The sequence below is a fragment of the Hydra vulgaris genome, chromosome 01 (genome assembly GCF_038396675.1).
Source record: "Hydra vulgaris chromosome 01, alternate assembly HydraT2T_AEP".
Classification (NCBI taxonomy): Eukaryota; Metazoa; Cnidaria; class Hydrozoa; order Anthoathecata; family Hydridae; genus Hydra; species Hydra vulgaris.
The window spans coordinates 3750001-3774276 of record NC_088920.1 but is presented as its reverse complement, the minus strand read 5'-3'; the positions used below and the strand labels follow the sequence as shown (position 1 = coordinate 3774276).

The following is a 24276-nucleotide window of genomic DNA, read 5'->3' as shown; positions in this document are numbered from 1 at the left end:
TGATTTCATCAAATGGAATTTTGGCGCATAACAGATAAAAACCATATAAATAGTACCATAAAAAACCATATATATTGCAGATGAACAAAAATTTGTTTCAAAAAACCTAAAGCAAAAGTAAATTTACTTAAAAACATCTGAACGAACCTGTATCTTTTGATTTGATAATCAGTATAACCAGTGAACAAATTGAAAAGTGAGTAATATTTTACACAATAAAAATTATTTATATAATCATTATATTAATATCATAATAACTATTATTATATTTTCATTAATAATACACAGAATAAATATATATAGAAACTAAATCTGTTCTCTACTTAGTTATAAAACATGTTAGCAACATTATACATGTTCGATCAGTAACTTTGTTTTTTTTAATTTTTATAACTATTATAATTTAAAACTCTCGTAGTTTAAGTAAAGTTAAATGGGAAGCTCCAAAACTGTGATCCATCTTATCAATTTTAAATTGAATCTCAAATCAAATTCAACCAAAAGCAGATTTGGTTTTTATTTGAAATTTTTATTTACGTAGGTTTTAGTTTTGTTAATTATCTAAATATTAATACGCTAATGAATAGTGCGCATAGTTACGCATAGTTGTTACTTACGGTTCTGTATTCTGTAAAATACACTATTTCTTAGTTTTTAAGTAGTTTCTAGACTTTTTTTATGCGCGGTTACTTTTTCCATGCGGTCTTTCGAGTAAAGTCAGCTGGCGAAAAAGAGATGATGTACTTTTATTCTCAAGAAGAGTTGATGTTGTTCATTGTTTAAAACAAAAATTTAAATAATCGTTTGTTTGTTGTTGGTTGTTTTTATTTTTCTAATTTTTATAGCCTGTTTTCATTTTTTAGAAGAAGTTAGAAATAAAATGTATGGCAAAATAGTTTAAAAAAAAAAATCTAAACATGAATACTGTAATTTATCTAATCTTCTAAATATACTGTAATTTAATAGTGTTAGTGTCGTTTCACTTTCTTTTTTAATAAAGAACTTTCTAGGCAGGGTTTTCTAAAAGCTTTTCTTTACTCCACGCGACAGGCTTTTCTCAAAGTGTTTCTTTACTCCACGCGGTCTTTCAAGCAAGGTCTTCCAGCCGATTAGAGCTGATAAATTTTTAGTTTCAAGTGGAACTGATGTTGTTCATTGTTTAAAAACTAAAATTTGTTTGTTGTTCGTTGTTTTTATTCTTCTGTTTTATTTTTTAGAAGAAGTTAAAACTAAAATGACTGATAAAAAATTTTTTTTTAGTACAATGTTTCTTTTTTAGTAAAGTGTTTCAGTTTTGTCTTCAGTCTTTTTAGATCATTTTAAGCAAGTATTTTTCATTTTTTAGAGCAGTTAAAAGGAACTGAAGGCCTTTTTAGTAAGTATATAGTGTATAGTAGTTTACTTATAGTTTATATTAGTAACATAGTTATATTAGTTTATTTATAGTTTATATTAGTTTATATAGTAGTTTATTTATAGTTTATATTAGTAAGTTTATTTATAGTTTATATTAGTTCAAGTTTATTTTTATCGTTTATATTAGTAAGTTTATTTATAGATTATAGATTAGGATTAATGAGAATACAAATTTTTTTTTAGACAGGCAAGCTGACAGCGACTTAAGTAAGTTTTATCATTTAGATTTTATTTGAGTACGAATGTAGCATTAGCAATTTTATTGTATATAATTTTATCTCAATTTTTATTTTTATATTTAGACAGACAGGTAGAACTCAGTAAGGACTTAGGTTTTGTAGATTTAAAAACTTTTGAATATTCTTTTGAAGCATTGAATATGTTTTATATATTTTAATAAATTTTGTCATTTAGGTGTGGTAGCATCATCAGTTTGTGCAAATAGTAATGTCTTTTATTTTATTTTACAGCAAATAGTAATGTCTTTTATTTTATTTTAAAAAGAATCAATAAATATTGTTTCTTTAAATATAATCATCAGGATAAAATAGATACGATAGATAAAATAGCTTTTTATTTAATATTTTTTTATTTAGTTATAACTTCAGTTGCACCAGCCACAACAGGTAACTTCGTACATTTATTTTAATATACTTGAATTACATTTGTTACTTAACTTAAAATTATATTGTCAATAATAGAGAAGAAATTTAAAATTCTCAGTAAGACAGCTTCTTATTATTTTACATCAAGTTAGTTTAATTAAAATTTATTTTCTTTAGTTGATCAAGAGAGACCTAATAAAGGTATTAGTTACATTAGTTTAGTGAATTTATTTTTAAAAAGTTAAGTGATATTTTAACGTCTATACATTCAAGTGCTTTTATTGTTTAGATACAGAATTGAAGACTGAAATAAGTCAGTGTTTTTGCTATTTGATAATTGTTAATAGGAATTTGTATATTTGTACTGTAACTGGAATTTTAAAACTTCAAGTACTTAAGCTTTATTTTCTTATTTCTTTTATAGTTAAATAAATAAAGCATTTATATCTATACACTCAATAGCCCAAGTCAGTTGTCACATTTTAGGAATTGTCCAGGAGAGAGTAAATAGTAAAATAAGTAGTCTTCATTGGCTTTTTTATTCTTGATGGTTAAATTTATGTTTTATTTAATTTGTCTTGAGGCACATGAAATATAATTTTGACAAAAATAAAAAGTTAAATAAAAAAAGTGAAAAGTCATTTCTGAACTACAGACGTAAATATAATTCTATCAATTATTCTAAGGTATATTTTTTGTCTTTAGTGTCTGGTAGAAGCATAACTGGTAGGGCTGTGTTTTAAATTTTATATATTTTTTACGGAGAAATATGTGCAATAGGTGAAAGAATTATTTGATATAAATATGACAATTTTAAAATGTTTTCATTTTACTCATATTTTTATTAAAATTAAATTTCTCCCAAGTTTAACTCTTTTTAATTTACTTTTTTTTAATTTATTTTTAGCATCCTCTTCATCCTGTAAAAATGGTGAGGTTATGCTTTATATTTTGATTAAAAAAAATTGTAAATATTTTTAAATTCTATTATATCCTTCTATTTGTAATTTTAGAGTCGTTAACATTTGAGGAATATCAAAGATATCGCTCCCAACACCCAGGGCCTCTCTCGGAGAGGTCCTTCAATAAGTGGCAAAGTAATGGCGGTATGGATGAGCCATCCTTCAAATGGAGGGCTCATCCATACCAGGGTGTTGGGAGACACTGAAGAAAAAACAGCAACCAAAAGGTTGTAAATGTCTTCTATCAGTGAAGATATTTATAACTTTTTTGTTGCCGTTTTTTCTTCAGTGACTTATTTTTATTTTTTTTAATTTTGTAATTTTTTTTTTAATTTGTAATTTTTTATATTATATATTGTTGTATATTTGGTTTGTTTTTGTCTTTTTTAATTGAAATTTTATTTGTTTTTCACCAATTAAACTTAAATATAGTTAAATTGATTCACTACCAAATCATCATAATATGATGCTACATTCTATATGTTAAAAATAATTAATTGTAGTTTAATTTATTGAAATCACTGCTTTTAAAATTTACTATAAGCCAAGACTATTTAGCTATATAAATGCAATTTATTTATATCTATTTGATTTTTTATCTTTAATGTTTTTAGTTTGGCTCCTTGAAGCATTTGTTTTTTCGCTTTTTAATTAAAATATTTTAAAATCTATTGTAATGTCTTTTAAATTTAACTAAAGTTTACTAAAAGCCAACGTGAAATAACGTCATAAAACAACACCGACAAGTTGCATCATGACAGCAGTTTAAGTATGACAACAGGCTACCGAAAAGCAGGTAAATTGTATTCCAGTTTTTTTTTTTTGTTTTATTTTGTTTTTCTTTTATGTCTACTTATCTGTTACAATTTTTATTTTAGGTTTGTCATATGACGCATTAATGCAATGTAAAAGATCAAAGTTTACAAATTTTTTACAATTTGTTATACACATGTTTGATTGTAAATCGACTGTTTTTTGTTTGAAACGTATTTGTACTCAATTGCTTAGTTATTTATAATAAATTTATTTAGTTGTATGCATTTATCGTTTTAAAGACAATTTCCTTTTTTAATGAAACATGTATCAAGGGGATACCAAAAAATTAATAACTCATAAATAATTTACGTTCGCTTTATATTAATCTTATTAATTAAAGTTCATGTTATAAAAAATATAACAAGAATTTAGCTTTAATCTTTCGTCTATTTAAGGCATGATGAAGTGTTATTATTTTGTGTCAGTAACTAAAAACGTATTGTGTTGAACTTAGTAATATCTAGGAAAATGGTTCTGCCATACACTGATATGACCTATGTCAGTTGTAAATTACTCAAATAACGTTAAATAATTGGTAAATTAATTTATTTTAATTTTACAGATGGTTTAATTTTTTAATTTGAAGGCGTTTTTCTTACAGGGTATTAGTTAAGGTTTCGCAACTTTAAATTGTGGTAAACAACCACTATAAATTAAGTAACAGACCGACCATAACCCGTATTACGGGTTGCTTTCTGCTAGTTGTTATGAATGCCAATGTACATTATTGCACCACAGACAATGTGCATTCGAAACTTAGATAAAAACTGTGATTTCGCCTAAATCTCATCTATTCTTGTGAAAATAAACTTGAAATACTTTTTACAAAACTATATTACAAAAAAAAAAATTAGATGGTGTTAACTTGAATACATGTAGTCTACTTGCATAATTACCTTTTTTCATATTAGTGAATTTATAGTTTCTAATTTTCAAGACCTAAACTGGTCTAAAAAATTAGAATAAAGTAGCTAAATTTTTTGAAATTTAAGATAAAATTTCTTTATTCATAATAAGTAAAACTTAATAAGTGGGGAGAAGGGTCTTAATTAGCTCAAGGTAATTGGGAAAATTTTACAAAAATTATTAAACACCAACTTCTGTGTATTAAGCTCTTAGGAGTTTTTCCTTTTTTTTTTCACAACTCCTGATTTATAAGTAACAAACCTAAGTTAATTTGAGATATTTTTTCTGTTTAAGAAAAGACCAATCTCCAATTCTTAACAACATAACTAAACTATTCAAAAACACATTTTCAAGGCAAAGTTTGAATAGTCATATCTTTGAAAAAGTTTGGAATTAGATGATAAAATTTTGGGAATATTTATAACTTATCAAAGTCTTTGAGTGGTGTAAAAATCAACAAAATCTGAGACTTAGCATTGCATTTTATAAAAAAAATTGAATGTTTTCACACAAAATCGTTCATGATCATAATCATAACAACCATATATCAATAGAAGTCACATCAACAGAATTAACTTCAATTTAATCAATAAGAAATAAACATTACTCTTTAAGAGTAACATAGTTTACAAGTGATCTATTAGAAAAAATGTTCAGTCAAGTTATTTTAGTATAAGTGCCTTTTGAATCAATTTATAAATCAATAGAAAGAAAATAAATCTAAAGATAAAAATTTATTACATGTGGTAACAATTGCTTTATACAAAGATTTTTATATACGTATAATTATGCTTACCCTGCATTCTAGAGCTATTGTTATCAAGTATTTATCATAAAATCAGTTAAAAGCAATAGATATATTAAAAAAATGCAGGATTTAAATTTTTTCATAAATTTCCAAAACGCATCTATTGTATTTTTTGATTTACACAAAAAATACAAGAACGCACATTTTAAGGCAAATTTTAAGGAAAATTAATGGTAACATTAAAGCTAAGTAATGTGCTGTAAAAATTGCATCAAATTAATTGATGAAATCTTATAGGATCCACATAATCTTAATTGGATGTAATCCAATGTATAGGATTCACATAAAATAGCAACTAAACTAAACAATCTTAATTGGATCTAATTTAGCAAGAAATATTCCTAACACACAAAAAAATATTGATTTCTAATCTATTGCATTAATTAATCCTAATTCTTTTCAAATATCATAATTAATTTCACCTGGCTACTATTACATCCCAAATCTCTGCAAGTTTGATTATGAAACATAGAAAACAAACATTAGTTTGTTTTGGTTGCAAAGAAGTACAAATTTTGACTTAGATTTGTCAGCCTGAGCATTATCCATTTTCTTAACATGTGAAACAAATAATTCAATCTCCTTTTTGCATATTAACCATAATAAAGTAACATTTTCCTTGAAATTATGAACTATGATTTAAATTATTACAACATTTTATGATTACAACTGATTTTATTCTAATTTTCACACAGTAAAAACATGTCTGTTTATGAGAAAAGCTGCAAAAAAAAAAAATAAAAAAAAAATTAAAAAATTAAAAAAATAAAAAGTTAATATTTGAAATTCAATACAGATTTTTTTTTTAATGTTAAAACATTTTCCCAAGACCGAGTAGGCAACTACAGTTAAAGAGGCTACTATGATTAAAGTTACAACCCTCAATTAACTCCGAAACACCTTGACAAAGTTGAGCGCTGTATTACCAGGGACGTGTTAAAGATCGAACTTGGAACCTTTTGCTTATGAGGAAAGTGCTCCACCAGTACACTGCAACCACATTGGTAAATATGTTTATAATATAATATTATGTAATGTTATGTTGTGCAAGATATGAGAAAATAATGCATAGGATTATTAAGGACTTATGAAAAATTTTCTGTATTATCATCAAAAACTAAAGTTTAATAGAAAATTCATAAAAAATATTTGTTGCTCTGTCTACTATTAACAGAATTTAAATTTATCTCTTCTGGGGTAAAATGGGTAATCAATGCAAATTTGTTTTAAGGCCTAAATTATACTACTAAGATGCCAAAACTTATGAAAAGAATCCAGAAATGGCATACAATAAAAAAAAGTTAAAGCAGGCTGTAAATAAAAAGGAAGAAGGCAGGGTTATGCAAAAAATAAGAAAGCGCTGAGAAAATCAATGCTAAAGAAAATGAAATATCAGAGTTTGATAGAAAAAGAACTGTAATATTACCAAAAGATAGAGATTTATTTGTTGTTAAAACTGAGCAGTGTACAAAAAACGGCTGGCCTTGTGACAGATCTGCAAAAAAGAAAACACATGCTTAAATGGGAAGGAAACAGAATTTAAGAAAAATATTCATTTGTATTTCATTTAATCAAAAAATGAGATCATAACTGCAGAAGATTTTATTTAAAGGCGAAGGTAAATAAAAGAAGAGATTTGTCTTCTTTTATTTACCTTTTTCAACCAAAACTGCTGAAAATCAAACTACAAAAAACTTCAACTAAAAAAGATTATTATTTTTAATGCTGAATGCTGATGAAATTGTTGTTTATAAATTGATACCCTAGTTTCAGGGTAAAATGGTAAACTTTATAGTTATACTAAGTCCCATAAAGAGCAACACAAAAAATTGTTATAACTTCCTTGCTGAGTGTGTAATGTTATGTCTGCATAGTTAAGAGACTATATTACATTATCAGACTATATTACAATATTCTGGAAAAATATGGCTTTTTAAACATAAATGATAAAATATGTCTTCTAGGTACCAGATGTAGTCAAGAGATGTAGTCAAGACCAATTAATTATTGCTCAAGACCAAGATATAAGACTTCAAGACCAGTATCTGGACCAAGACATCACAAAGTCAACCCAAGACCAAAAACAAGACTTTTCACAAGACCAAGATCTAGATTTAGACTCTTAGATGTTCAACACAATAAGGACTCACACCTGCTTGTATACTACTAGGCCATTAGCTGATGTATTATATTACCATTTATACATCTCGGAAAAGTACCCATGTTACTTTTACTTATAAATTTATCGAAATAGAGTAAACCTACCTCTGATATTTTTGTTTATACTATAACATTGGCTTTTGTAATAAAAAAAAACTGGAAATGTGTTTTGTTTTGTCCTTTTTAACTTTTACAAAGTATATGAAACATTTACAAAAAAGTAAAACAATGGCTGGTTGACATTGTGGGTTATAATCAAATTATATAAAAACAGTGTTTCTTTTGTACAACATTAGCATAACATTAACATGGTATTTTACAAATGGCGCAAGCACTATTTGTGAAGAAGTGATTTTAAAAATATATATATGCACACACTTCCTTCTGCAAATAAACTTAGAATGATGTGAGTTCAACCACACATAATAATTTAGATGTTAATCTTCAGTTTAATAACCTAGTATTGCACATGAAATTATTTAAAATGCTAAATAAGATAAAAAAATTCTGGGTAAGTTATTTACAACAAGTAAAATAATAAAAAAAACCTAATAAATAAAACCATTATAAATAAAAATACATTTTATGTTTTTTTTAGCGATGTTAAGTTAATATTTGCAGGAGCAAAATAAGAAATGAAGAAAACAATTAAATAACTTCACAAAAAAAATCTTTTTTTTCAGGAATTTTTTTTCAATTTTGTGTTGATTTTATATTTGTGACAATAAGAACTGTCATATTTCTCGAAGACATAATTGTTGTTTAAAGATGTTGTTTATAAAAAAAAATTTTAAACCATAAAAATTGTTTAAAGATTTAAATTCAACATACAAAATACACAATTATACAAATAAAAACAATATATATATATATATAAATAAAAAAAAATTGAACAAAATTTGTAAACAATCTTTTGAAACTTATAACGACTTTTAGAAAAATTAATTTTTCCAAGTTATTTATTCCAAATGTTATTACAAATGTTAATGCTTGTTATTACAAACCTAATTTAAATTAATTTCTGTTCTCTAAAAGTTGTTTGGTGTAGGGATACCATAACATTTTTTTTGCCATTGGGAAAAAAATCTAACTTAGGGTTAGATCTTATTGTTAGAGTATCCGTTTGCGTTATCCTAAAATGACTTTTTTCAGGCTATTCCATCAGAACAATTTCTAGAGACCTCTGTATTGACACTGAGACCAGAGGACACTTGAAAGAGTTCAGTACAACTTGCATACAATTGTAAGTGGTTTTTGACATAAGTGACAGTAAGTACAGTGATTTGTTGCAGTATAACAAGATTTAGTAAGCGTTGTGAACTGTTGAAATACCTTATAGCTGTGCATGTGATGTAAATAGTCAATGTAGAGAATGTGCGTCTGCATACCATAGTAGCATGCCTTATAAGTATTAGTAATTAGTACAAAATAAGTTGAAAGTTGTTTAATCTGGTATAACGCAAGCTAGACATGGATTCTGCTAGTCATATAACATATATACAAAGCAGATACAAATAAAAATTTAAAAAATTTGCAAATCTTTACATTTATTATAATTTCTTTATGTAATGATAATATTACAATTGTATACAACATCAACTACAAAAATTTTACAAAACATTATTTATAACGTCTTTAACATCAAAGCATAAATACTGTGTTTGACCCTTATTGTTTTTTTTACATTGATCATTAGTTATGTTTAGATATATTAATATAAAAAGTTGATCAAATTATGTTGCCCTTGTATTTTTAATTCTTAAAGAATTTTTTTTTTTTTCACAGCCCATCATCAAAGTCCAATAAACAAATACCAAAAAATTCACACTTGACTTTATCAATGGACATGACTAGTGAATCTTTTAAGCTTAAGCGAGGTTAGCAAGTGAGAGAGGTTTACCCTTTTCCTATATCACCTTTCCATTAAATCTATGACAGTTCATCTTGAGAGACTGTAGTTTAACATAACTTATGCTATACTTGTCTTAAAAACTCTATTACCAGCCAAAAGGAAAAGAAGTCAAATATAAACATATAATAAATTTGAGAATAACCATTATGTCAATAAGTAACTTAATAAACCTTATTTAATCTGACTAGCAAAAAGTCATAGGGAGTAACACATGGCTGTTTTATTAACACTAACAATGTTCTGTAAACTAATGATTTATACTCTCAAAACTATTCAACAAGTGCTTATCAGAGTCTTGTTTTCTAGTCTGATGGAAAGCAGCATACATTGTCCCTGTTTTCAAAATTTCTGGAGAGCGATCTGATTCGTCTAACTATCGTACCATTAGTCTTCTTCATAACCAAGGTTTTGAGTCTTTAATTAACAAACACTTAATCTCTCATCTTGAATCTAATAAATTACTTTCTGACCATCAATATGAATTTCGATCTACTCGTTCTACAGCTAATTTGCTAACAATAATGACCAATACGTTTTATCGTGCATTAGATAAAGGTGGAGAGGTTAAGGTCATCGCTCTTGACATTTCAAAAGCTTTTGATAAAGTTTGGCATGCTGATTTTCTCCATAAGCTTTCTTCTTACAGTGTTTCTGGCAACATCTCTAAGATTATTGAATCCTTCCTTTCCAATTGTAGTATAAAAGTTGTTCTCGATATACTCTTATTATTCTGTAACTTCTCTTTTTATTATTCTGTAACTTCAGGGGTTCTTCAACGTTTTATCCTTGGCCCTATACTCTTTTAAATTTACATTAACAATCTTCTAGATATTCTCACATCTAAGGTGGCATTGTTCGCTGATGATACTAACATTTATTCTTGTCGCAATAAGAAGCCAACACTTTCTGATTGCTTGAAGGGGGCATTTGAGCTTGAAAAAGATCTCACTTCTGTTACAGCATGGGGCTCACAGTGGCTAGTGAACCTTAATTCAGATAAAACTCAATTTTTTTCAGCCAATCGTTATTGCAATAATTTAAATCTTCCTATATTTATGAATGGTAATGTACTTGATGAGTCATCCACTCTTCATCTTCTAGGCTTAACTCTTACTTCCAAACTTTCTTGGAAACCGTATATCAAATCCATTGCAAAATTAGCATCTACTAAGGTTGCATCTCTTTATTGAGCTTGAAACTTGCTTACTTCGGATTCTATTCTCTATCTCTATAAATCTCAAATCCGGCCTTGTATGGAATACTGTTGCCATATCTGGGGCGGATCTTCTAATGATGCTCTTTATCTTTTAGACAAGGTGCAAAAACACATTGTAAGTATAGTTGGACCTGCTCTCACAGCCAACCTCCAACCATTATCACATCGCCGTAATTTTGCTTCTCTTTCTCTTTTCTACAAATACTATAATGGCCGCTGCTCTAAAGAGCTAGTGTCTCTTGTGCCATCTACTAAAACTCATTCTCGTGTTACTCGTTATTCAATTAAGTCTCATCCTTTTCCTGTGACTTTTCCTTAGTGCTCCAAAAACTCTTATTTGTCTAGTTTTTTTTCCTTGAACATCGGTTTTTTGGAATTCGCTACCTTCATCTTGCTTTCATATAATTTGCATATCCTGTATCATATAATTTGCAATCTTTCAAGTTGTCTGTCAATCGTTATCTTGCTCAACAATCTTCATCTTTTCTCTTCCAGTAACTTCCAACTTTAATTAGTGGTTGCTTGCAGCCTTGTTCAAGCGAAGATGAAAAAAAAAAAAAAAAAAAAAAATTGTCAAATCACATTGCAAATCATGTTAAAGTTATAACAAATGACAAAATCATTAGCACCATAAAGTTTACAGATGGTGCACTCAGCAGTAAAAATTACCAAAAACTTGTTTCTACAACAAGAAAAAAGCCTTTTTGCTTATTGGTCAGAGTCTTTAATTTAGCACTTTATTATGATAGAATTAAACAAATAATGCTAGCTATGTTTGTGAAGAAGTGATTTGTTTTTTATATTTATATTTTGTTTTATATATATATATATATATATATATATATATATATATATATATATATATATATATATATATATATATATATATATATATATATATATATGTGTATATATATATATATATATTTGTATATATATATATATATATATATATATATATATATATATATATATATATATATATATATATATATTATATATATATATATATATATATATATATATATATATATATATATATATATATATATATATATATATATATATATATATATATATATAAGATTTGTGCAAACAGTTATTTAATTTTTAAATTGTGTTTTGTTTCCTAAAGAAGACTCTTTTAATCAACTCTAAATTAAAAAAAAAAAAAAACAGGCAAAAAATACTATGTCTAAAAATAAGCTAAACCACAAAACCACCTTCAGCATTTATAAAGAGAACAATGATCACACAGTGAAATTAATTTTTTTGTGTCATATTAGATAAAGAATAGTTAATTGAATTTTTTCAGAAAACTTGCCTAAAAATTATAATATTCAGAAACATATCAAATATAAAATAATATTTTATATAATTGATTATCTAAAATAGGCTCACAATAATGCAACAATGTTTTAAAACTTACCCAATATGGAACACAAAAGTGAAGATTCTTTACTGGATATTTTTGAAGGATTCAGGTTAACAAGAAACTTTAATAAACTGTTTTGGTTTTTATTGGCTAATCCACAAATCATTGATAAGCAACTCTTATTGGCCATAATCTCATCACAACTTAAGCAATTATATGCATAAACAGATGAACAAAACTTCACTATTGTCGATTGTGCAAACTGATAATGACAACCCAGATCTGTTTCAATCTTTTCTATAAATCCAAAAAAATTACCTTTTTTATCCAAGTCACTAATTAAAGTTTGAACTTCTTCTTTGGAAAGAAATAATTTATTTTCAACAAACAATTTATATGCAATCTTACAAATATCCAAAATATATTTTTTATTAGAACTGTCTTCCATTACCTCATATACTGATTTAATATTTTTTATGTGTTTTTGCATTAAGTATAAAAAAATATTTACATACAAATCTTTCATTGTTAAGAAAAAATTTGAACCGATTTTTTTTGAATCACTTATAATTTTACACATTTAAGATAAATAAAACGGAATAGATGCCATGGCTTTTGCAATTGGAGACTCCTTTAAAGTTGTTTTTATAACTTCTTTTTTTACTTCCACAACATGATTTTCTATATAGTTATTTATTTTATTTTCATTTAATCCCATTACTTGAATGCATAACTTATTATTATGTTTTGTAGATATACTTTGGTAATGATCTATTGCATTAACTTTACCAGCAACTACATGTTTATATTTTGTAACTTCTGCTAAAGCATTAACAATTGGATAAAAAGTCAAACTTGGATTTAATAATTGATTTAAATATCTAAACTCGTCTAATCCATCAATTATAAACAGTGCAGTATGATTACTGATTTTAAAATTATTCATAAAATCTTTGTAGAAAGCATTTAGTAATTCATTAATATTAGAAATATTTGGATATTGATTAAGTCTCCTGCATTCCAAATAAAAAACAAATTCAACATTTTTCCAAATTAAACCATTTGACCAATCAAGCAAACATTTTCTAAGCAACCATGTTTTTCCAATACCAGCTATTCCAGATATTATTACTGATTTTTCTTTTGTAAATATTTCACTATATGTAACTGGTGTATAACTCATTTGGTTAAAAAAAAAATTATTTTGTTCAACACTAAAATCAAAAGTCTCATTTATGAAAATACTTGCTCGAGTATTTAGATCAAAATACCAATGTTCTGAAGTTGATGCTTTTAATAGCGGTTGAAGTTCACCAATTTTGCCATAATATTCAAGATAAAAATTTTTTAGTTCAGCAGACCTTGACAAATCTAAATAAAACAAAACAATTTCTAGTAAAGTCATCATCATGATTTTGCAAACATTCACGATCATTATAACTATAATTTTATATACTATTATATATATTACATTGTATATGTTATATGTATTTTTATATAGAAATAAAATTATTTATAATAATATACTTTTTTTATGTAAACTCACAACCCAAGGCTAAAAAGGCTACTAAAGGCGAGGAGGCTACTTAATTGTGGTTATAACCCTCTCTCAACTCAATAACTCCATTACGCAATCCTTGACAAACAAGACTGATGCGCAGAGAAACAAGTTGAGCGCCATACTACCCAGGGACATATAGGGGATTGAACTGGGAACCTCTGGCTTATAAAATGAACGCACTACCACTACACCCCTACCGCGTGCGTACCACTTGACACAAAATTTCTGATAAATTTAATGAATCTAACTTTTTGTGAAATGATATTTATTGATTCAAGATTGAAGTTCTTTTTAATGAACTTCTTATTTAGAGTCAACATTGTAATATTTGACAAACGTTTTTTTGTTATTATTCCTGAAAAAACTTTTACTCAAGTTTTATGTTATTACTTTTAACAAAGATTTGTAACCACAATAAAAAAAAAGGGCCTCCTTAGCTTTAGATTTAAATTAATTTTCAGTTTAAAACAAAAACTTTCAGTTTAGAAAAAAAAGAAAAAAGGCTACCTAAAGTTAAACAACTTTGTCTGATTGTTTTAATACATTTTTTTTTAAATTTTTTTAAATTTTATTGTTAAATTATCAAGTTCAAATATTTCTTAACATTAAAATTCCTTAAAATTAAAATTATGAACTAAATTAATTTTTATGAAAATGATTTTTATTGATAGTTGATAGCTAAGATTGAAGATACTTTAAACCAAAATTTTACTTTGAGTTAATTTTATCATATTTGACAAACTTTTTTATTTGTTATCATTTCTCACTCAAGCATAAAGTTGTGAAAATAATTTTTTTTTAAAAAGTTTGAAAAAAAACTTTTTAATTATAACTGATTAGAGTTATTATTTATAAAAACATTTTTTTTTTTTACTAAAATATCTTTAAAATTTTTTAATAAAAATTCTTATAAACTTTAGAATTTCTTACTGAAAAATGAATAACTCAATCTCATCTTTAGCCAATCTTTCTGCAAGAATTTTTAAAATGACATGTTTTTTGTTATTATCTTACTTGAGAATAAAATTTTTAACAAACTTCTGAATTAAAATTGATTATAGTAATTACTTCCAAAAATGTTAACGTGTGTGTAATTGATTCGTAGAATTTTTTAAAAATCTTGTTATTCTTAAAAAATTTTGAAAAACTCGTAAAAGAAAGTCAAGGTATTCATTCCAATAAAAGATTTATATTCATTATACAAGTTTACAAGTTACTTTTGAACAGATAATAATCCATTGCGATAAGCTTTGCTAACAAGAGCACGGGCCCGAGAGGAAAAGTTAGTACACATTTTTGGAGCATGCTTTACAAGTTCATTCATGATTTGACATACTCTTGATTTTAATTGATCAACATTCTCTGGTTGAAAGGAATCAGCGAACACTTGTCTTTCAGCGAGCACTTGATTTCAGCATGAAAGAGCTCAATAGGCCAACATTGAGGGACATTGGTGGGGTTATTTTGTTTCAAAACAAATGGAATTTGTTTGTTGTTTAAATACTTAAATACTTTTGTAGAATAATGTGATGAAGCTTTGTCTGGCCAAAAGATACAAGCTTTATCAGGGCAGTGCTTCTCACAGAAGGGGAAAAGTCTTCATTAAAGGTATTCAAATTTGTATATCTGGGCATCAATGGCCATTCCCTGGTTCCAGATAAAGTAATCAGAAACACCATGACCACTCAATGCATACTTTAAAGAGAAACTTGGTGCAACCTGAGAAGCAAATCTTTTCTGGAGTTGTTGAGGCATCTTTGGCATAAAAAGTTTTACTTGAAAACTTGGCTCAATCATTCTGTGTTATATATATTTCAACATCCATTATGATGATCAGAAGTCCACCTACTCCCTTTGTTAAATGCTGTCAATAAAGTCATCCAAGGGCTTTTCTTATTTCACCTTTCTTAGCTGGATAGTAAAATGGTGCTGGTTTTCGCTTGTTACAATAAACATCATGTCTAAAGTATTTAAGACAGTTTTGTGGCAAACATTGTATTTTGGGGCAACTCTTCTTAAACTTTTGTTTGTTGTGTTGTTAAATTCATGTATAAGACCTCCAAGTGCAGCACCAGTGATCTTTTTAGCAGCTCCATTGTTTCTACGACCTTCAGTAACACCCACAATCTTCTCTGCTTGTCTGAGAAACCTGTATGCATCAGATTTGCTATAACCTGCATTTTGCAAAGCTTGTAAGCTATCTTTCTTACTCAAGCATTTAGTACTTTTCAAGATATTGTTTGCAATTTCACGAGATGCTATATTAAAACTGTGTTATAAAACAATGTACCCAAATGGTACTTAAACAGAAAAACGACAATTACAAGCATGAGTCACCTGTATAATCACAGTTTCTATTTTTAGACGTGATTTATTCTAAACATATTTGCATGTTAATATTATTTTACGAATCAATTACACGCACGTTATATTTATATAAAAGTCTAATAAAGTTATTACTTGTAAAGAATTTGTAAAAAGCTTTAGAATTTCTTACCAAAAAATAAATAATTAACGCTAATCTCTAGCCAATCTTTCTGCAAAATTGAAAAAAAAAAAGAAAAAGGAGTTTTAAAAACTTCAGTAATTTTAAAAACTTAAAAACATTAAACTATCAAAGTATATCATAAGATATCAAAGGTATCATAAGATTGATCTGACATTAAAAAAGTGATATAAAAGGCAGAACGTGAGATTCCTCTTCAAAAACTTATTTTAGTCAAGTCATAATAATAATAATAATTTAAAAGAATTTGGCCTTAAAGCTGAATGGAATTATTTGTCACAATCTAAAAAAAGTCACCATGGAATGGGATTGTTTGTACTGAAAAAAGGTTGGCAGTTTAAAAAAGTTTGAAATAATTATAATAAAACCAAGTTCTCACATCAGAAGCCATGTATGAATTTTGTATTGAAAAAATCAAGGTTGTAAACGTCATTTACATAATAAGAGCCAAATTATAATTGCAACATAAAACACTGCAAGAAAAATACAGTAATTCTAGTACATGTAGCTTTCATCAGTTTATGTTTGTGACAACAGGGTTGGGGAGAAGAAGTGTAGTACAGACACTAACTACACAACAATCCACAATCCACAATCCTGATGCTGTCAGTTTAAGAAGTTATGTAGTGGTAATCTATGGTGATAAGTGATGGATCGGCGAAGTGAAGAATAACAGTTTGAAAATTATAGCCTTATAAACACAACACAATGGTTCCTTTGATTTATAAATGGTAAAAAAATTTTAAAACCTTTTAAACGCTTTTCTTTTTTATATTCTTTTTATATATCTTTATAATCTTTTTAAATTTCTAGTCTTTAAAATAGTGTTTTTTATTAACTTGTACCAAATTTGAGAAAAATAACAACTCATTAACTTCATAAAAAAAACTAAAACTCACTAAAAAACTAAAAAAATTATAAAAAATAATAAATACTAATAAAAAACAAATTGAAAACAAAAACAAATAGTTTTTCTAATCAGGGTTAGGGTTTTCATCTGCCTAAAAATTTCAACTTTCAGTCATTTTGAGATGCTTGAAAATTTTTCTAACACTTGGTATTCATATAAGATTAAGAAAATACCATTAGATCCTACTATCTAAAAATGCAAACATTTTAAACTTGTTCACACCAAAAAAAGCAGCATTTTAAAATGTTTTCAACCCTGTTTTTCAATTATTAAGTGCTGAATGTATTATTGGAAACTAGACCCACTATAACCTGCCTATCGGCCTTTTTGAAGGGTGCAACCATTTATAAGTCATTTCTTAACAAAAATAAAAATATTGTTGGTTGCCTCCACCTTGATTTGGTTTTTATAGTGGAGAGGGGCAAAAAAATAAGAGGCAACAACTGTTTAGTTTTGTCTTCTTTATTTTATTTTAAACTAGGTATAATTTTTTTACAGTTATTTTAAGATATCTCAAAAATAAAATCTCACCATTTTGATAAGACAGATTAGAAGCCATAGTTTCGTATCTAAAACAAATTATTATGTAAAATAATTCTTGACAAGCAATCATGATTACTTCAAGGTAATAATAAGGATAAAAATATTTATTGTATATGTTTATAAAATATATATTGGTAAAATGTGCAAAACTGTATGTTTTGTACAAAATGTACGGTTTTACATATCTTTTACATATGTAAAAACTAAATTTTTCCAGTATGCATAATTCCTATATTTCTTTATTGAAGTGTTATCAACGATAACACAATCAAAAACTGCATTAACAATTTTTCACTTTGTTTCCAATATTTAATAATTTCATTATAAAATTTATTAGTTTTATTTAGAATATTTAATAATTTCATTATAAAATTTATTAGTTTTATTTAGAATATTTAATAATTTCATTATAAAATTTATTAGTTTTATTTAGAATATTTTTTGAGCCACTAGCTGCTTATAAAAATCTTAATTTTTTATTGTTTAATAATCAAACTAAATGGTTTCATGAAAATTACAAATTAACAAACTGTAGTATGCTGAAAAACGTTTTTTGACAAAAACTGTGTATTAAGTGATTACGTGCTTCTTGTGGGCAAAAAATGTATTATTGTGTTTTAAAATCCTCACCTAAAGTTTACAAAACAGGTTTATGTTTAAAAAAAGAAATTGATGAATGTATATGTAATTACCTTATGATGAATGTAATGTAATTACCTTATACACCAATCTAAATTTAAAATAAGAGCTGTTGGTATCGATAACCATTCTACCAATGTTAATGCATCTTCATAGTTTCATAAAGCATATACTGGAAATGGAAAACTATTTATTTATCATCCAGTTTGTAAAATGGCTATTTAAAACATTATTTATTTAATATTTTCTCCACATAAAAAATTTAAAAAGCAAGTTGTTGAATGCCAAACAATACGTTTTTTCATTTTCATTTCATTTTTTTCACTTCTTTTTCATTTTTCCAGAAAATAAGTTAAAATTACTGCTGGTTACATTGCAGGGAATATATATCATAAAATTTATTAAAAGATCAATTACTAAATATAAAATAAAATAAAGCAAGAAAGTTAATTATCATTTATCGTGGAAACAACAAGTTGTCAACCTTATATTGGCAATTTGACAAAACAACTGTGGCTTAATAGTATTGCTAATAAAAAAAAAATTAAATTTTAATATATCTTTGTTTTATATTATAGTATTTTGACTTTTTTTTTTTTTTTTTTCATTGCAATAATTGATTTTTTTGCTTGAAAAACACTTCAGGCTTGAAGCAAACATCATTGTTATATAATTGAATTGATATTTAATAAAAAAGTATAAATTTATAATAATAAAAAAATATATATATAACTTAATTTTGATTTAAAATGATTGATAACTTAACTTAATTCTGATTAAAAAATTATATTTATTACTAGAAGTAAAAATATATTTAAAATTAAAGTTAATGCTTAGGTTTAACATTACTGTCAAATTTATTTGAAAATTTTACTAAATATTGCTCTATTACTAAACTTTATTTATTCTTAAAAAAAAAATTTAGAATAATAATTTTTAAATGTATTCTACAAAAGAGAGTGCTCAATGTTCTTTAAAGAACAGAGCAATAATAAATTAGTAGTATAAAAAACGGATTCTGGCACATTTTTTTGATTTTTTTTGATATTTTTTTTGTGCTAGAAATTTTGGTATTATTTTAACCATTTTCAAAAAAACGTTTGGCTTAGAAATTATGATACATCTCTACCATTTTACCACATGAATATTATGAGATCTCTTCAACCAGAATGAATGGTATTAATTTAATTATTATTTCTTTGTTGAAATAATAATTATAAGGTGAAATCTACGCGTAAATGTAATCTAGCCTAAGCGTAAAAGAAAACATGTCCTACTACATCAAATTATCCAGATTGTCCAACTTGTTTATCACCAGAGTTTAATGTAACTACTAATATTCTTCCAGTAGTAACACTTGGTATGGAATCAGTAAAATTTTTGTAAAATGAGATAGTAGTTGTAGAGTCTATTGTATCACTTGATTTATACAATAGTCCAGATGATTCATTATTAAATGAATTAATATTAACACTGTTCCACAAAGAGAGATAAAAGTCTTCTAAACCAGATGAGCAGTATATACATTTACTATTCTTATCAAATCCAGGAAATAATGTATAATTATTTCCGCCATATGGTGTCAATTCATCCATAACAGAGTTAGTACTTTCTGGAGAATTTTTTGCGTCATACATGCGTACTCGAGATTCCCACCAATCTCCCCCTAATCCAATTACATGCATTCTAATATACTTAAGATAAACACCAAGACCTGCATTGTCTGTAGTGTCTAATAATAAATATTCTTTACCATAAGTTGACTCCATAAATCTGAATGTTTCTGAGTATAATTTAATAGGTGACAAGGATTGAGGTATTGATGTAGTCACTGTAATATGGGGTTGTATCTAAAATATAACATTTTGACTAGTTTTATTGTATAATTGAATTACTAGACTAGTAGTAAATGGCAAATCAAGTGTAAAGTATCCTCCTAATGCATTAGCTGTAAATGAATTACAACCTTGTAAAGAGTTTGCATAAAATGGTCCACCAAGTGGTGCAAATAACATATCACAAGCTAAAGGAATATTATTATCTCCAACACTAACTGTAGAAGTAGAAAATCTCCTATGCGAAGTGCATGATCTGCATATATTCTGAGAAATCCATTATCTATAACATCGATAGTATCTAATCCTTCTAATGCTAACCATAGTTTTCTTAGAATACCAGATATAAGCGAATTCCATTGTATATATATATATATATATATACAATGGAATTCACTTATATATAAATTCTATGTATATATATATATATATATATGTGTGTGTGTGTGTATATATATACATATAGATTTATGCGGTAGTGGTGTAGTGGTAAGAGCGCTCGCTTTGTAAGCGAGAGGTTCGGAGTTCGACTCCCACCACGTCCCTGGAAGTACCGCGCTCAATTTAGTTTCTCTGCGCAGCAGCCGTGCTCAGCAAGGTTCGTGTTTCCGAGTTAAAGAGTTGAGAGAGGGTTGCACCACGAACAACAACTAAAAAAAAAAAAAAAAAAAAAAAAAAAAAAAACACAAAAAAAAAAATGAGTAGCCTCCTCGACTATGTCTATATGAGAAATTTGCTATTATATTTTATTAAAAACCTAGTAAACTGCTAAAAATAAGGACAAAAATTATATAAAACTGCCACCACGAAAAAAAAAAATATATATATATATATATATATTTTTATATATATATACATATATATATATAAAAAATTTATATATGTATATATATATATATATACATATATAAATGCTGGTGTATTTGGTGTGTGTGAGTAATTTATTAGTTAGCCTAGATATATATATATTTATATATATATATATATATATATATATATATATATATATATATATATATATATATATATACATACATATATATATATATATATATATATATATGTATATATATATATGTGTGTGTATATATAAATATTTAAATATATATATATATATATATATATATATATATATATATCTAGGCTAACTAATAAATTACTCACACACACCAAATACACCAGCATATATATATATATATATATATATACATGTATATATATATATATATATATATATATATATATATATATATATATATATATATATATATATATATATATATATATAAATTAGTAAAATTTACTAATTTATTATTGCTCTGTTCTTTTAGAACATTGAGCACTCTATTTGTAGAACACAATAACATAATTTATAATTTATATATGAATATATATATATATATATATATATATATACATATATATATATATATATATATATATATATATATATATATATATATACAACTATAAATGCTGGTGTATTTGGTGTGTGTGAGTAATTTATTAGTTAGCCTAGATATATATATATATATATATATATATATATATATATATATATATATATATATATATATATATATATATATATATATATATTTATATATATATATTCATATATGTATATATATATATGTGTGTGTGTATATATAAATATTTAAATATATATATATATATATATATATATATATATATATATATATTCATATATGTATATATATGTGTGTGTATATATAAATATATATATATATATATATATATATATATATATATATATCTAGGCTAAACTAAATGTTACTCACACACAGCAAATAAACTTGTGTGTGTATATATGTATGTATATATATATAAATATATATATATATATTTATATATACACGCAAATTTATTATGTGTGTGTGAGTAATTTATTAGTTAGCCTAGATATATATTTTTATATATATATATATATATATATATATATATATATATATATATATATATATATATATATATATATATATATATATATATATATATATATATATATATATATATATATATATATATATATATATATATATATATATATATATATATATATATATATATATATATATATATATATATATATATATATATATCCATATTTATATATGTATATATAAACGTATATATATATAAATTTATATATATATATATAAATATATATGTATATATATACATATATTTAAGCATATATATATATATATATATATATATATTTATATATATATATATATATATATATATATATATATATATATATATATATATATATATATATATATATATATATATATATATATATATATATATATATATATATATATATATATATATATATATATATATATATATATATATATATATATCAGGGATGAGGAGTCCCAAAAGGACTCTGGCTTTATATCTCTACATTTTCAAAGTCTGTAGTGTCCAGAAGCTCTAAACATGTTTGTTTACTTATGATCTGCTATAAGAAAAAAATTCATGAGATTTAATGACTTGACACTTATTGTTTTTAAGCCCGGAGCCCTTTCCGCCATTATACCTATGGACTCCGGGTTCAAAAAATGATTGTTTCTCTAACCTTAAAGTCTTAATTTTTTTCCTATCAGTAGTTCATTAACTTATTTATATTTTTAGAGCTCCTGGATACCAAAAACTAGTATGAACTAATCTTTTTGTGACTGATATATATATATATATATATATATATATATATATATATATATATATATATATATATATATATATATATATATATATATATATATATATATATATATATATATATATATATATATATATATATATATATATATATATATATATATATATATATATATATATATATATATATATATATATATATTTACTGATATATGTATTTTTGTATATATATATGATTACATAAACGAACATACATATATCAGTAAATAGAAGAAAAAAAAGATTTAAATATGATTCTTGTTTAGAATTGTTACCTTCAAACATTGTTTCAATTTTATCCGCTATATCTAAACGATCAAAATCCATTAACTCTTTTTTTAATTGCTCCCATGAAAGTTTTCCATTTTTTTGCTTCCTCTTTTTCAAAACATTATCAGCTTTCTCATAAAAATTTTTGTTATCAGATCCAATGTTATCAAGATATGAATCACTTAGACCTAGGTGTCTTTCCCATGGCAACCAATCACTTCCAATATCATAGCTTACTTCACCACAACATTTTGAAATTAATTCATAAGAAGCCAAATCATTTCTAGCCATTAAATATAAAAAATTTAAATTTTGAATGTATAAAAAAAAAGACAAATAAATTTATAAAAACAAAAAACAAAAGAAAAATTAGTGTTTATGGGTAAAAAGTATATATATAAGATGTAAAAATGATTTTATATGAAATTTAATAAAATTGATCAACAGATTAATTTATTAGTCATAATTGGTAATAACTATGATGTATTAAAAATGTTAAGATTCAAAACTTTGAAAACAAGATCTATAGCAATATAAAAATTAACAAACTTAAGTAAACTCATTTAAAAAATAAAAATAGTCAAAGAGCCGGAACTTACCTTCGGAAGAAACAAAATGGCGTTAAAAATTAAGAAGTTTTTTTTTATTATCTTATTCAACAATTTTTTTGGAAAGTTTAATTAACTTTTAACTTATTTTCAAATGTTATGAAAACAACTTGTCTCATCACTTAAGGATCCCTTTAACACACACACAAAATAAAATGATACAAATATATTTAGATAATCAGATAAAAGCCTGGAATATAAAAAAAAAATTTTGTTGTTCTTTAAGAAAATCATAATAATATGCATATTGCTATGGCTTCTAATCATAAAAACAATTAAAAATAAAAATCATGCGCAAAAATGTTTAACCCTGCTTTGCTAATAGAATGATGAAAGAGTTTTACTTTTAAATTAAACAAGTTTTATCTTTAACTAGAAATTTTCATGAATAAATTTTTGTAAAAAATCAATCAAATAACTTATCATTTCCTCCTTCACAAACTCATGAGAAAGCGTGATTTTATATTCTCATTACAAGCTCAATAAAAGTTGCTA

At 25.1% G+C, this 24276-nt stretch overlaps 1 protein-coding gene across 3 annotated transcripts in view; it reads right to left on the bottom strand.

Moving 5' to 3' along the window:
- The window catches only part of LOC136075030 (NACHT, LRR and PYD domains-containing protein 6-like), a 39727-nt gene that overhangs the window by 5245 nt on the left and 10206 nt on the right, over nt 1–24276 (bottom strand). For all 3 annotated transcript variants that reach the window (XM_065787252.1, XM_065787250.1, XM_065787251.1), the window contains 3 exons: nt 23179–23456; nt 17685–17722; nt 12231–13547 (listed from right to left, as the gene is read on the bottom strand). In XM_065787252.1, the coding sequence (XP_065643324.1) occupies nt 12757–13547; nt 17685–17712 (819 nt within the window). In that variant the 5' untranslated portion in view covers nt 17713–17722; nt 23179–23456 and the 3' untranslated portion in view covers nt 12231–12756. The remainder of the gene's footprint in view (nt 1–12230; nt 13548–17684; nt 17723–23178; nt 23457–24276) is intronic.